The sequence below is a fragment of the Acomys russatus genome, chromosome 24, assembly GCF_903995435.1.
Source record: "Acomys russatus chromosome 24, mAcoRus1.1, whole genome shotgun sequence".
NCBI lineage: Eukaryota > Metazoa > Chordata > Mammalia > Rodentia > Muridae > Acomys > Acomys russatus.
The window spans coordinates 53,710,223-53,726,730 of record NC_067160.1 but is presented as its reverse complement, the minus strand read 5'-3'; the positions used below and the strand labels follow the sequence as shown (position 1 = coordinate 53,726,730).

The 16,508-nt window shown below is 49.7% G+C and overlaps 1 protein-coding gene across 5 annotated transcripts in view; it reads left to right on the top strand.

Moving 5' to 3' along the window:
* Rapgef1 (Rap guanine nucleotide exchange factor 1) overlaps positions 1-16,508 on the top strand; it is a 119,814-nt gene that overhangs the window by 62,867 nt on the left and 40,439 nt on the right. For all 5 annotated transcript variants that reach the window (XM_051166140.1, XM_051166139.1, XM_051166142.1 and 2 more), the window contains 3 exons: positions 2,065-2,243; positions 7,067-7,223; positions 16,342-16,430. In XM_051166140.1, the coding sequence (XP_051022097.1) occupies positions 2,065-2,243; positions 7,067-7,223; positions 16,342-16,430 (425 nt within the window). The remainder of the gene's footprint in view (positions 1-2,064; positions 2,244-7,066; positions 7,224-16,341; positions 16,431-16,508) is intronic.

Here is a 16,508-nt window from a genome sequence, read left to right as displayed (position 1 = left end):
CAGCCTTTGCCCTCCTCTGCCTTCACACTGACGCTGTGGAACTGCGCCTTTCTTACGCTAGGCTCCAGCTTCGGCCACCCATTTTGCCTTCTCTAGTAACTCAGGGCAGATGCAGTCACCTGCCCCACAGACAAGGAGGTGGAGTCTACTGTCCCAAGTCCAGCCTGGCCTTGTAGGCCCTTCCCAGGATTGACAGCCTCACAGGGTTACCAAGTTTCTGAGGACACGGGGTAGCAACTGCTCCCCTGGGGTGGGAGAGGTATACAGGTTGACTGTCATTCCGAGGTGACTCTATAGCCCAGTTCTGACTGCTAACCACAGCTGAGCACCAAGGGCTCCGGGAATGCAGAGCATAAGAGACCATGAAATAAGGCATGGAATTGGTAGAAGGGGACAGATGCTGCCTTACTTTGCTGTCCCCTCACTGGGTTCCCTTATTGAGTCCAGTTAGTCTGGCTCGTATGTAGCTGGTTTGATCTCTCCTAGTGACAGGAAAAGACTTTCTGCTCTAATGTCCCTTCACTTTCAGCTGCTCCCAGTTTCCCCTTCACTCTTGCCTCTGTGTGTGACTGTGCTTTCCTAAAATACTTCCTGTTTCCTCACCAAGTTTATCACTGTTGCCTTCCAGCACTTTCTGATGTGCCAAGACAGCAGTGTCTGTTCTCACAGTCCCCTGTAGCCTGACTGCTCTGCATGTTGTCAGCAGCACTGTGTGTCCTGATTACTGGGGATGGGGGTAGGGGTGTTACAGCGACATTGAGCACTCTTATCCAGGCAACAGAGAAACCAGTGCTCAGCCTCTTGGAGACAGACAAGAAACGAACATGTCAGATAGAGACAGGAGGAAAATGGCGAAGGACATAAGGAAGGGTGAGGGCTCTTGGTGGTCTGCAGAGCAGGCCAAGAAGAGCCTTTGGAAGTTGTCTCGCTCAAGTACTGTTTACTTGATTCCATCCATTCGGAGATATTTCTTTTGGTATTCCTATGAAATATTCCCCATACTAGATTTTTTTTAGAGTTTTAAATTATATTCCCTGACATTATCTGGAGATGGGGGAGATTTAGTATTCAAAAGAATAATCACTTTTTATAATATTTTTGCCATATATGTATAGATTATTGCTTAAATCTCATGCCCTCAGTTGTTATTCCCACCCTCTGGACCTTAGGGAGCCCACACGTGGCTTCAGCTGTCCACACGCCTCCATCCGTCCTGTATGGTGTCCATTTGTGGGACTATCCAGTCTAGATGGTCTTAGTGTCTGCTTGTGCCCGCGCACCCCTGGGCTCTGGGCCACTGCAGAAGGGAAGTTGGGGAGAAGAAGTTACTGCTATATGGCCTGCTTGGTGTAGATCCAAGGCTACCCAAAGTCCAAGAGAAAGAAAAATTTGGGGTTAGAAGGGTGAGTTCTGGAAAGTACGGGCACTGTGTTTTTGGTTTTGTTTTTTGTTTTTCCCTTCCTTCCGGGTAGCTTTCCTTAGAATCTGAATGCCCGAATGCATTAGCAACCCTTGCACCAGTAGTCATTGGCTCTGGCTTCCTCATCTCCTCCTGCCAGCCCTGGGACGAGAGTCCTGTGGACGTCACATGTCTTTAATGGGAAGGGAGCTACTGTTTGAATCAGGCGATCTAGGTGATGGGTGGGCTGTGAATGCTGCCAGTTCCTCAAACCTCTGGATCCTGGGTCTGCTTCTGGGATGAGTACACGTGCCCTGGGACATGACGATTGCTCCCTCACGTCCTCCCCGAGGCTTCACCACACACTGGGAGATAGGAAGTGCTATCTAAGGTAGCAAATCAGAGCAGAGGAGAATATTTTCAGTATCTGGGTGTGTGGGAAGGGAATCCCCAAGTCTCTAAGTGACCCTGCTAGTCCTAAGCCTGTCTTTCTTCCTGTTAGCCTGTGTCCTGATCATGGTCCTTAGAGAAACCACCTGGCTTGCTCTCTGCCACCAGCACGTTTTCCATTTGCAGGAGTGTCGAGCTAGCTTATAAATTTCACTGTTTTCAGAATAGCTCCCTTTAATCTCTTCTCATTCCTTAAGCGTGACATTCCCTTTCAGAACCTGTGCTGGCTGGAGGAGAAAGAGAAGGAGGTTGTCAGTGCCTTGCGCTACTTTAAGACCATTGTGGACAAAATGGCCATTGATAAGAAGGTTCTGGAGATGCTCCCAGGGTCAGCCAGCAAGGTGCTAGAGGCCATCTTACCACTGGTGCAGACCGACCCTCGGATCCAGCACAGGTGAGTCCCCCTGAAGGTCCTCAGCTGTGACAGCAGTGGGAGGCTTAGGGCACACTGGTTCGGGGCACTTGACACAGTGAGGAGAAGGGAGCCTTCCCCTTGCTCCCACTTCCCGCCCTTGAAGCGATTGCTCCTGCAGAGGCCTGTATGCTGGCAACTGTACTTCCTAGCAGATGCCACCACTCTGGCCTGTGGCTGTATCCTTTGCATTAGCTCACTAGCAGTGACCATATTGGGTTGGACGTACCCTCAGAGCCTCCATCTCCCCTTACCGTGGCCTTCAGTCCTGTCACACAAGTCCTCAGCAGCTGGGACTATCATCTGATAAAGTAAGGTATGGAGACGCCCTTGCCTAAGCCAGGCCAAGATGTCCCAGCATTTTCTTCTTACAGGCTAGCTTGCCCTATGCTTATTATTAAGTATAAGAAGGAAAGCCGTGCTAGAAGCAGTTTCCAAGCTGGCAGGAACTTTTTTGAAGAGGGCTGGCTAGCCTGGGGTTTGTCCATGGTGCGTGTTCATAATCAATGCATCTCTGTGGATTTCTCAAGGCAGCTTAATGTCCTTTTAACCCCATGAGACTGAGCTTTTAAAAATGGCTTTGAGAATTTGGCAATGAAGTTCACAGTTTTTGTTTTGTTTTGTTTTGTTTTGTTTTTTGTCTGAGTGATATAACAAGCTGTGTGTCTATATATTTCCAGCTTCTGCTGGCTGGCCCCTGGGGATTGTGGCCTTTGGCTCCCTATGCTTGGTGCTGCTGCCTGTACTGTGGCATTCCCTTAGTTTACCCCCATGGAAGGCTCAGTGGTCTCCTTTGAGCCAGAGAGCCTGACATTAGGCCATCAGATATGGAGACAGCTACCCCTAGACACTATCCTTCCTCTGTTGTGCGATGAAGTGCGGGTTATGTGGTACACACTGAAGAAGGCAGTGAGAGAGCTCAGGGTTCCTGCCCTGCTTCCTAGAGGAGGGGAACGAGAAGATGCTGAAGAAGAGAAAGCAGCTAGATGAGGGGCGGGGGTAGAAGAACAAAACACTCAGAGGACCTGAGGCTAATGCCAGGATGCTCCCAGGGACACCTCACCTGCCAGACAGGCTGCAGAACTGGGTCACCCTTTCTGCGGGCGGGGGCAGCCCCCCTCACCTCATCCTTGTGAGCCCTTGAGCTTGGCCGACTCTGCTCATTCTCGAGGGCTGGAAAAGTTTGTTCTCCTTCTTACCAGCTGCTCTGTTGGTGCATGCAGAGTACAGCCACGCTGGCAGAGGTGCAGTTCCTTCTTGTGTGCTGCACTTAACAGAGCATCACGGTGTAGTGCCCAAAGACCCCAGCTAGTCACACCCTACAGTGTTGTGGTGACAGAGCATCACGGTGCAGTGCCCAAAGACCCCAGCTAGTCACACCCTACAGTGTTGTGGTGACAGCATCACGGTGTAGTGCCCAAAGACCCCAGCTAGTCACACCCTACAGTGTTGTGGTGACAGAGCATCACGGTGTAGTGCCCAAAGACCCCAGCTAGTCACACCCTACAGTGCTGTGTTGACAGAGCATCACAGTGTAGTGCCCAAAGACCCCAGCTAGTCACACCCTACAGTGTTGTGGTGACAGCATCACGGTGCAGTGCCCAAAGACCCCAGCTAGTCACACCCTACAGTGTTGTGTTGACAGCATCACGGTGTAGTGCCCAAAGACCCCAGCTAGTCACACCCTACAGTGTTGTGGTGACAGCATCACGGTGTAGTGCCCAAAGACCCCAGCTAGTCACCACCCTACAGTGTTGTGGTGACAGCATCACGGTGTAGTGCCCAAAGACCCCCACTAGTCATGCCCTACAGTGCTTGTGTTGACAGACCATCACAGTGTAGTGCCCAAAGACCCCAGCTAGTCACACCCTACAGTGCTGTGTTGACAGAGCATCACGGTGTGTAGTGCCCAAGACCCCAGCTAGTCACACCCTACAGTGCTGTGTGACAGAGCATCACGGTGTAGTGCCCAAAGACCCCAGCTAGTCACACCCTACAGTGCTGTGTTGACAGAGCATCACGGTGTAGTGCCCAAAGACCCCAGCTAGTCACATCCTACAGTGTTGTGTTGACAGCATCACGGTGTAGTGCCCAAAGACCCCAGCTAGTCACACCCTACAGTGTTGTGGTGACAGCATCACGGTGTAGTGCCCAAAGACCCCCACTAGTCATGCCCTACAGTGCTGTGTTGACAGACCATCACAGTGTAGTGCCCAAAGACCCCAGCTAGTCACACCCTACAGTGCTGTGTTGACAGAGCATCACGGTGTAGTGCCCAAAGACCCCAGCTAGTCACACCCTACAGTGCTGTGTTGACAGAGCATCACGGTGTAGTGCCCAAAGACCCCAGCTAGTCACACCCTACAGTGCTGTGGTGACAGCATCACAGTGTAGTGCCCAAAGACCCCAGCTAGTCACACCCTACAGTGTTGTGGTGACAGCATCACGGTGTAGTGCCCAAAGACCCCAGCTAGTCACACCCTACAGTGTTGTGGTGACAGCATCACGGTGTAGTGCCCAAAGACCCCAGCTAGTCACACCCTACAGTGTTGTGGTGACAGCATCACGGTGTAGTGCCCAAAGACCCCAGCTAGTCACATCCTACAGTGTTGTGTTGACATCATCACGGTGTAGTGCCCAAAGACCCCAGCTAGTCACACCCTACAGTGCTGTGTTGACAGACCATCACGGTGTAGTGCCCAAAGACCCCCACTAGTCATGCCCTACAGTACTGTGTTGACAGACCATCACAGTGTAGTGCCCAAAGACCCCAGCTAGTCACACCCTACAGTGTTGTGGTGACAGCATCACGGTGTAGTGCCCAAAGACCCCAGCTAGTCACACCCTACAGTGCTGTGGTGGCAGCATCACGGTGTAGTGCCCAAAGACCCCAGCTAGTCACACCCTACAGTGTTGTGGTGACAGCATCACGGTGCAGTGCCCAAAGACCCCAGCTAGTCACACCCTACAGTGTTGTGTTGACAGAGCATCACGGTGTAGTGCCCAAAGACCCCAGCTAGTCACACCCTACAGTGTTGTGGTGACAGCATCACGGTGTAGTGCCCAAAGACCCCAGCTAGTCACACCCTACAGTGTTGTGGTGACAGCATCACGGTGTACTGCCCAAAGACCCCAGCTAGTCACATCCTACAGTGTTGTGTTGACAGAGCATCACAGTGTAGTGCCCAAAGACCCCAGCTAGTCACACCCTACAGTGTTGTGGTGACAGCATCACGGTGTAGTGCCCAAAGACCCCCACTAGTCATGCCCTACAGTGCTGTGTTGACAGACCATCACAGTGTAGTGCCCAAAGACCCCAGCTAGTCACATCCTACAGTGTTGTGTCGCTTTCTCTAAATTGTACCCTTGGTTTCTAAGTGTCTGAGGGAGTGGTTATTTTTGCTCTTCTGTTACAGTGTGTAAAGTGTGGAATGAGAACAGTAGCCCCTTCTAGAATTCCTTTAGGAGACACGTCTTTAGGGGCTGGGCATGGCAGCACAGATATTGATCCAGGAGGCAAAGGCAATCAGATGTCTATAAGGCCAAGCTGGTCTACACCATCATTTCCAGGCCAGTGTAGTGTGAGTGGAGGCTGTTGCTCTACACAACACACACACGAGCACACACTGTATCAGCACACGACAGACTACTCACCTCTGACGCAGTCCCTGAAAGCATCTCCACCCAGCCACAGCTGCATCGATGAGTATGCTGACACTGAGCGAGGATAAGAAGGCTCTGTGAAACCACAGCTGCTCTCACAAGGATGGCTAGCCCTACACCACAATCCTTCAAACCTGTTGACTCTGTGATCCACCAAAATGATGGTCAAACTCACAGAGCCCTGACCCAGGCCAGTGGTTTGCAACTGAAAGGAGGAAAGAGATGTTCTCAGAATGTTATAGAGGGAGTTTGAGAAGCTGCTATGGTGGAATTTCTGTTATGTTTGAGAAATACATATGGGGCTGGGAAGATGCCTGAATGGGTGAGAGCACCTCCCGTGCAATCGTGAGGGTCTGAGTTCAGAGCCAGCATCTACACAAAACCCACTGTTTGGGGGCAGTGGCAGGAGGATCACTGGGGCTTGCTGGCCCCTAGCCTAGCCCCAGTTTCACTGAGAAACTGTCTCAAAGAAATAAGGAGAAGAGTGACAGAACAGGACATAAGGACTCCTTCTCCCATCTCTGTGTACACACTCACACATTGGCACACTCTGTGTACACACATGCTTATATAACACACACACACACACACACACACACACAACACACACACACACAGCAGAGTGGACCAGATTTCAACAGATTGGAATATAAACCTCCATTGAGTGTAGGAAGAAAAGATCTGTGTTAAAGGAGTCATTGAGGCCAGCAAGATGGTTCCATGGGTAAAGGTACTTATCCAAGCCTGTCACCCTCAGTTCTATTCTCAGGACGTTCATGGTAAAAAAAAAAAAAAAGAACCCACTCCTTCAGGTTGTCTTCTGACACACACACACACACACACACTAATTTCAAAAAAATGTTTAAGACAAATCAACTGGGGCACAATAGTACTTAACTATTATCTTAACACCCAACAGACTGAGGCAGAGGAGTTAAAGTCAAGTCAAGACCAGTCTTGGCCAAAGAGTAAGACCCTGTGTCAAAAAAACAAAGCAAAGCAAAACAAAACAATCGTGGATTTTATAAAAAGAAGTGTCCGCTGACCCACTAAGATGCTTGCCCTGCCTGTGTGCTCTCTAGGTATGAGGGTCATGATGCAGATCAGTTTTTAATGCTCTTTTAACCCTCTCCTCCCTGTAGCTCAGCCCTCTCCTCCTGCTATAGCAGAGTATACCAGAGCCTCGCCAACCTCATCCGATGGTCTGACCAGGTGATGCTAGAGGGCGTGAACTCAGAAGATAAAGAGACGGTGACGACTGTGAAGGGGGTCATCAAAGCTGTGCTGGACGGAGTGAAGGTAACGGCAGGTTCCCTGCAGCCCTAATCAGGGGCAGCCAGCCCGCTACAACCTAAGATCTTGATTTTTTTTTTTTTTAAGACCATATACTGGGGTGAATAATTTCCAAAAGCTGTGGTAATGGGCCAGTTCTGTCCAGTAATTACTTCACTCACAGGCTTCGCTCTCAGAGACCATCGGCCCTTCCTGCTGGCGTTCAGTCCTCTGGGCCTTATGTCCCAGGTGTGGCAGAAAACATCCCAGCTTGATGCAGTGGAAATTGAACTGGCTTTTAGCAAAACCCCCAGTATATCAACCGTTGCCTTTTCATGTCATAGGAACATCTAGGATTCTGGATAGAAAAGCAAGGTTGAGTGGTTGAAGCTGAATGTACTTGCTCTCTATGGTGTGTTCCATATGTTTACTATCTGGGGCATTGCAAATAGCCTCATGGGTGATTAGGAGGTGCAATTGGAGTGCAAAGCGAAGGCTGGAATTGCGGCCCAGAAGCCAACTAGAATATAAATCTTAGTAGGTGAGAAGCAAACATGAGTGGAGGGCACGAAATGGCATGGGCTTTCCTACGGGCAGGAGGAGCTGTTCTAAGAGCCTTTATTATGTGGTGCAAAGAGGTGGCCTAGGGTCTTCTGCTTTGAATCCCAAGTTCATAACTCTGAGTAGTCTGTGGGCTTGGGCAGTTTACTACCTTAGTTTATCTTGATGATGGCCATAAACATACCCACATGCAGGTGTGCAGCAGTGCCCTGTGTTGTAGCATTACAGGGTTAGATCAGTCAATTTGGGATGCTTTACAACAACGTCTAGAATACGCTAAGCATTCATTGCTGTTCGTTATTAATTATGTGGTGCTAAATGCATGCTTTATAGATGTGGCTTAGAAAAGCTGTGTCCAGCCAGATGTGGTGGTACATGCCTTTAATCCCAGCACTCTGGGATGCAGAGGCAAGTGTCTCTGAATTCTGGGCCAGCCTGGTCTACAAAACCAGCCCAGGACAATCAAGGCTACACAGAGAAACCCTGTCTTGAAAAAACAAAACAAAAAAGAAAAGCTGCGTCCATTTTTGGTTTTTCGAGACAAGGTTTCTCTGTGTAGCCTTGGCTATCCTGGACTCACTTTGTAGACCAGGCTGGCCTCCAGCTCACAGAGATCCACCTGCCTCTCCCTTCCCAGTGCTGGGATTAAAGGCGTGCGCCAGCACACCTGGCCTAGCTGTGTTCCGCTTATAGACCCTCAATCCAAAATTATAACTGCATTATTTAGCCAAGGTCAGCCAGCTACTAGGTTCCTAAAACATATGATGTTCTTTAGAAGCTCTGAAAAAATAGAACAGAGGCTCCCCGAATGGTTTAAACTAAATTACAGAGAAAAGGTCACAGAGGCATTGCTTGCTGAAAGAAATCACTCCCAAGTGGGCTGTTAGCTAAAACCCCAGCACCTTTAACATAAAGAGAGGTTGCTGTGTGGACAGGGAACTTAGGGTTCACTTTGGGGAGAAGATATGACAGGCTAGCATCAAGCGTCTCTTCTGACGGCTTCCATGCTCTCTCGTCACAGAGCAGGCAGACTGTATCACCAGTGTTAACCACTGAGGCTGGTGGGTGTTGACTGTAGTAAAGTTTGGGTACAGTCAGTTTTCCCTCAGTTCTTACTGCAGCTCCTTTCAGCCAGTCGTTGCTCAGTGTGAGACATGACCTTCCCAGAGCTCGGCCAGCACCCTTGCTGCTCTTGTCCCCACCTCTGGAAGTCAAAATTATTTTCCAGGTGACATTGTTTAGGTTTTCTTCCACCATATTGATCTTGATGAAACGTCATAACAGTTAGAACAGCTGAAACAAGAAACCATGCAGGTGAGCATGTACACAAGTGCAGACACATGCACAAACGCAGGAGGGCATGTACAGATACTTTAGCCAGAACAAAGATCCAGGAGGTGAGGGGCTCTGTTTGATTTTGTCTTGTTTATTATTAAGCATTTAAGGAGAGCCTCATGTGTGCCTGTGGTGTGACAGGGCTGCACAGTGATGAGTGTCAGCAGCACAGGCCCTGGCCTTGGGGGCTTCTAGTTCTGACAAATAAAAGTCCACAGTTAGACCAAGGGATACTACATGCCACAGCAGTATACATGCCAATGCAAGGACACGGAGGTCAGAGAAGCATCCCTACGGAGAGGCCACTCAGCTGGCCTCTCCATGAAAGCTTCTAGAGGGTGTCAGTCACGGAGTGAGACTGGTCACCATGGGCACTGCAATTCGTATCTTACAGCAATAGCAAACAACTAATGGGGGCTCTTTTACACTGCCCAGCTCTATCCTTGTAGCAGCCCTCTGATGTAGGCACCTTCACTGCTGGGCCAACCAAGGTTGAGGCGAGCTAGTCGGTGGCAGGCTCCTGATTCTCACACTAAGTGCCTGCTAGAGCTGGGCACTTAGTCACCTCTGCTGCCCACTTCGAGGAGATTCAACCCAAGGGCACCTCATAGCTGTGTCCTGCTGTGGGGGAGGGCCAGGAGCGTGCAAGGCACAAATGCTTTAGCAGGCTGTCTTCATCCCACTTGGTGGAGAGCAGCCGCTGCATTCCTGCTGAATGACTCACCCCCCCTTAAGGAGCTCATTCACTTGTTAAATGGAACTTAGGAGGTGGGGAGGTAAGACTGAAAGCTTGTTTGAACGGCAGATGACTTTGGTGTCATTGTTCCTACATGAGCACTGTCATTTGCATGTAAGCCTTCATGTAGATGCCACTCATTAGCTGTGTAACTTTGGACAGGTGACTCCTGAGAATCTTTAGGGTTCTAAATACCCTGAATGTGTGTGGAGAGATAAGATCCTGCTTATGAGGTACCTAGCAGGTATTGGGTGGCCAGCAGGTGGGGTGCGCACTGTTTACCCTGGAAACCTTCACCAGCTTAGGCCACATTTGCTAGTCTTGAACAGGAACTGTGGCGTCCTCTGGGGCAGCGCACAAGCTTCAGATCTTGGGGACTGTGTCAGTTAAATGCCCACTTTTCTTCTGACCTCACACATGACACCTTTTACCCTTGGAGATGCCAAACCACCCTGTGTGCCTCTGTATCCCCAGCCTCCTGCCACTCATATAGACTAAAATTTTATAATTCAAGATAATAGTAAGGGCAGGAGGGATGGTTCAGTGACTAAGAGCACTTCCTGTTCTTCTCAAGGACCCAAGGTCTGTTCTTAAGCATCCGTATCAGGCGGCTCACTCATAACTCCAACTCAAATGGACCTGACACCCTTTTCTTAACCTCTGTGCATCCGGACATGCACACTGACACACCCAGAAAAAAAATTAATACCTTCTTCCATTGAAAGCCTTGGGGAAACCATGTGGAGACTCACGGTTTTGTCACTTGACTGTCACTTCCCAGAACTGAGCTTGCATGGCAGACTCAGGGATGTTTTTTAACTATAGCAGGTAGGCCAAAAAACTCAAACAAGCAGGTTTTAAAGATAGAGCTTATGTGGTTGTAAGATGGTTTAGCAGCGAAGGGTGCTTGCCACCAAACCTGACCTGATCTGACCCTCAGAACCCACCCAGCGGAAAGAGAGAACTGGCTCCCTGGAGCTGCCCTCTGACTTCCACATGAGAACTATGGCACATGCGCATGCATGCACACAATAGATAGATAGATGGAGACAGACAATTCTGGTTGCTTGCTGATGGTTTAGCCTCTCAGGCAAGTTCCCAATCCAAGAGGAGACCCTATCTCAAAAAGTGAGGTGGAGAGCAATTAGCCTCTGGCCTCCACACAAGACACAAATAGAATGTTATGTTTCATATGAAAAATTCAGAGGTAAATAGATTTCCTCAGGGTGGTTAGGGATGCTCCTAACTCACTTTCCTGCTGTCATTAACACAGATCCTACAGTGATTCAGAGTAGCTGCTTTCTCTCCAGTTACCATGGCTACATTTCAGACAAGCAAAAGAAGGTTACCTTCTCCTTTTAAGGAGGCTTCTTAGAGCTCCTCATAGAATTTCTCTTACATTTTATTGGCCAGAGTTGCATCAAGTCCCACCAGTTCCCCCTGACACCTGTGCATGCATGGCCAGTATGGTCGTCTCTCCTTATTCACTGGCTCCCCAGATTCAGGATGCAAATCCTGAGTGGCACCTCCTTCCTGGAACCTCCACATGCCCATTAGAGCAGGGCGTGCTTGTTCCAGGGTCAGGTGACAAATACTTTAAGTCATTCAGCCTACAATCTGTTGTACATTCCTTGTTTGGTTCTTTTATTGTTTGACAGTCCTACCTTGAGAGCTTTCTAGAAACAAGTCCTGGGCTGGTTTTGGCCTTCAGTGTGTGGTTTGCAATTTTTAGAGATTTGCTTTTTAAAATTCAGGACCCAGATAGAGTGAGTGTGCAGCAGCAGCAGGTGGGTGACTCCTTCTCGAAACTTTGGGGCTTTGGTTTATTTAAAATTTTTATTTTTGTTTATGTGTATGTGTGCCTCCATGTGTGTGTGCCACATGTGTGCAGTGCCCACAGAGGCCAGAGGAGGCATCAGGTCCTCTGGAACCAGAGTTACAGGCAGTTGTAAGCTCCCGAGGTGGGTGCTGGGAACCTGCATCCTCTACAAGAACAGCCAGTGCCCTTAACCACTGAGCCATCTCTCCATCGTTTTGTTCATTTAAAAGTTTAAAAAACTTATTTTAGAGTTACTGCTCCTGAAAGTCAGCAGTGTAGAATTTGTCAGCCATACCCTCGTGGTGCTGCTCAGAGAGCCCCTCTGCCCCTTGGATCCTGTAAAGCTGGAGGCCAGAGCCCTCCCAGCTTGTTGGTGGAGGAAGGAAGCTTCCTAAACAGCACTGTGCTTCCGCTATGCCCTTGATGGGAGCAGTAACTGTTGGTTGTGACAGTTTCCATCAAGAGCCCCTTGTGGCTGTTACACAAAGCTTGGTGCCTTCCTTATATGTACAGTTTTCATAGTTAGCAGTGCTTCATAGCATCCTCTGCCCTTGGGTCACTAGTTTTAAAATGTTTTGTAGCTCAGGCCGGGCGGAGTGGCACACGCCTGTAATCCCAGCACTCCAAGAAGCAGAGACAGGTGGATCTCTGTGAGTTCGAGGCCAGCCTGGTTTGCAGAGTGAGTCCAGGACAGCCAGGGCTGCACAGAGAAACCCTGCCTGGGGGAAAAACAACAAGTATGCAGCTCCCTGGCTGTCGCTGCTTCCCAGTCATCCCAGTGACAGGGTGGTGCCTAAAGTGTGAGGAATGCCAGTCATTGCCCATCTCCACCTGTGCCTGCTGTGCCAAGCCCTGTGCTGCTAGGCTGCGTGTGCACTGAGAATACTTCCTCCACTCCCCACTCTCACCGACACTTGAGGTCTGGGCAGAGAACGGCCCTTCTTGTCTCCATTATAAGTCACTCTGAAGCCGGCCATGGTGGCGCACACTTCCAATCCAGCACTCAGGTGGCGGAGGCAGGAGAATCTCTGAGTTTGAGGCCAGGCTGGTCTACATAGAAAGCTCTAGAACAGCCAGGAATACATACACACTGTCTCAAAAACACAAAGCAAAACAACAACAAAGTCACTCTGGGGCTGAACACTCCTGTGATCATGTCCTGTAGCTTCTGCCGCAGGAATCTATCCCCACCCCCACAGGGCAGTGTGTTCCTCACTTGTCAGTCCAGACCTCACCCTCTCCCACAGTATGTGACGAACTAGACGGTGGCACTGAGCCTTGTGGCACCGCACCCAGAGAGTAATGGGGTGATAGGAGGGGTCTGAGCTGGAATGAAAGGCCCAGGCTGCAGCTGGGGTACTTCCAGTGGAGTGGTCCCCAATGTGAGAACCCAGGGAACACTACCCACCATGCTGTCCTTGGGGTTCTTTGTGTCATCCTCAGGAGAAAGTAGAGAGGAAGGTGGGACCGGGATGTTCAGACTTGGAGCTGTGGGCCGACTTGTTAAAGTCATTTATTTAAGCATTCCCGTCTCTGCAGTCATGGTCAATATGAATAAAATGAGCATGGAAGCAAAGTTCCATGTTCTTAGGGAACTCTTTTCCATATATAATTTGTGGCTTTTGAAAACTGATTTTCGGTGAACTGAATGTTGGTCTCATGTATAGTTGTTGGCAGAAGAGTCCAGAGCTACCTTTTCTAACTTACCTTTTAATGTGGGACTCTAACTACTGAGAAGACCTGTCTCAAGGAACGCAGCCTTACAGAGATTTGACTTTCCTCAAGGTAGTGAGCACTCAATGAGACCAGGGTATTGGCAGTGCCTACGTAGAAGAGGTTTCCAGAGCATTCTGTGTGTCATCGTTAAGGCAAGTTAAGACCAAAGCCCTTCTGTTTGGGCAGGAAAGTTGGCAGAGAAAGAAAAGCTGCCCGCCCCTTTGCCAGCCCCTGCTGTGTCATGGTGTGGTCTTGGAATTTCAGAGCACACTTGCATGTGTGTGCTTGTCATCCCAGAAGCCTTTAGCTATCCATTGTTCGTTAGTTGAGGGAGGTCACAGCTGCCATCCCAGGAGGACAGCATCTCCCCCTGCCTGCTCCTGCGTTAGGAGAAACTGGGATTTGTTCTGTGTCAGCAAATAAAAATATGCAGACTTCTCTGCACTCCTTCATCCTGCTTGCTGGAGTGAGTTTGCCTTAGCATGGTGACACATGTCTGCGTTCCCAGTACTCACGAGACTGAGGCAGAAGGATTGAGAGTTCAAGGCCAGCCCAAGCTACATCAATATGAACCTGAATGTGGGGTTCCAAGTCTCTTGGGTCTGATGCTTTGGTCCCAGCCAAGGCTGTGGGGCTTTCAGGGTGAGCTGTCTTTGCCACTCCTGACGTTCTTCCTGGCAGTGGGTAAGGAGGCAGCCTCCCTCTGCCTGCTTTCTCTTTCCATCCCTCTCTCGCCTTGAGTTCTGAATTGTGGTGACTAGCAGAGGCCTTCTTCCTGGGCTAGCCTCAGGCTCCCAAAGATCTTATTTCCCATATGGCTCCAAGAACAGCCCGGGGTGAGCCTGGGTCTGCTTCCATGGACCATGGTTTTGGAGGAGGCAGTTTTCTCAGAAGTACTCTATGTCTGTTTTAGAAATTTTAGAAGATACAATAAGTAAATAAATAAATAACACAAAAGAAGGGATTTTTATCTTGCTTCCAAATTTTACAGTGTACCCCACCAAAGCAAGTAGGACTTTTCTGTGCCCAGTATTCCCAGTGTTCCACCATCTTTCCATGCTGTGACCCGGGTTCCCACTGTGACTTTATTCTTACTGATTGTAGAGAGCCCCCTTGATGGGTTCTGTCACAGCTGCATACTTGGTACTTGTGGCCAGTGTTTAACTAGACTGTTGAACAGTTTGCCTGTGATGATATCCTCCGTAGCTGAACTTTTCATATAGCCATGACATTTTCCTCAGACAGAATTCTCCTAACAGATACTTGAGGCTTTTGATACATACTAGCAGGTCATCCACTGAACACTGTCAGCTGCCCGCAGTGATGCCTCATTCTCCCTGGCGCCACCCTGCCCCGCCCTGCCCCTCCCCACCCTGTGCCTGCTGCCATCAAACTCGAGAGGCTCTCGCGACCGTGACATCCTTCCCGTTTGTGAAATTCCTCTTTAATATTTCTTTTTATATGTTTATCTTTTTTCCTAGTTTTTGTGTTGTCAAAGGAACCTATTTTGGGAGATGCTAGTTCTTAGTCTCTGGTCAGTGAGGCACAGCTAGGTTACTCACCTCTGCATCCTTAGAGGAAATGTGGGCTCTCATGCCTACAGCCCATCACCAAAAGCCGTCAGCAGAGAGCAGTGAGGAGATTGTGTATAGCAGTGTACCAGAACACTGTTCAGCGGCGAAAAGGACCAACCCAGGCTCCCCAAATGGCAGCTCGTGTGGTCACCAGGGGTGCAGGAAAATGAGGGGGCTACAGGTACAGAATTTTGTCCCAAAGTTGACTGTTAAGGATTGCACATGTCCTCGCACACTTAGAGTAGGTGAAGTTCATGGTATGTGAACTCTATGTCCACAACGGTTTTAAAAAATGAAGCTGGAGTGATGGCTCATTCTGTCATTCCCACAGTCACGACCAGAGTTCAGTCCCTAGAAGGCAAAAGGCCAGGTGTGGTGGCCGTAACTGTAATCTTAGCACTAGGGAGCCAGGACACAGCTGGATCCCTGGCATTCCCTGACCTCACTTACTCAGTCATCTTCAGGTGCCAGTGAGAGACCCTGTCTCAAAACAACACCCAAGGCCAACATCCTTCTCCACCCGCACATGTGAGCGTACAGCCATAGATATGTCACACACATACACACACTCACATGCCTGTGACCAAAAAAGGGAATATGGACACAGAAATGTACACAGCAGTTCTGTTTCTGTGGAGTCCATGGGACAACCAGGGTAATGTGCACGGCACAGGGACTGTGCCCATGCTAGGAGACCACAGTAACCCAGAGCAGAGAAGAGCGCTGGGCCAGTGGACGGGAAGAGCAAGGGAGAGTGAAGTGCTCTTCATGCCCCAGGTGGCGCTCATGCCGAGAGGAGCATAGCATGCACCTAGGGAAAAGTTGGGTCCCTCACTCTGGGTGAATGTGTCCCAGCTGAGTTAGTATACTCCTGATCTGCCCTCTTTTTCTGCTATTTCAAAGTATCATTTTTTCTTTTCTTTCAAAACCATCCCTCTGCTGAGTTGCATAAGCCTTGTCCATTGACAAGGTTCCCAGCCAGCCCACAGGGGCTCCAGTTCCTGCCTCAACTAAGCAAGTGCACATTGGCAAAATACTAAAAATCAGAAAACAGATGGCTGAGCGCACCTGTGTGCATAACACGACAGCTTTAGGGAGGCACAAACATCTCCTGCCCCCGCCCCAGACTGCAGAGGAATACAAGTACGCAATGGCCTACTCATCTAGAGAGCCGGACCCACCGTTTCCCCTTTCTAGAGGAAGTGCATGACGCGGTTGAAACTTTGCAGTGTGCTGTAATGATATTTTTAGAGGGGAAGAAGCACACTAGGACCTGTGCAAATTACCCTGTGTGTGGACATGTGTGGACACAAAAGTGGGGCTCGGAAGCCCCGCCCCTTGCTAAAGGTGCAGTGACCTAACCCCTCCTCCTCTGTTTTGCCCCCTCTCTCTCTTGGAGCGCAGGAGCTAGTGAGGCTAACCATTGAGAAACAGGGACGGCCATCACCAACAAGCCCAGTGAAGCCCAGCTCCCCAGCCAGCAAGCCTGACGGGTAAGTCTGGGCAGAGCCCTGAGGTCCCAGGGGGACCAGGTACACACTTTGGGACTGAGCCCACACTTGACAAAGATT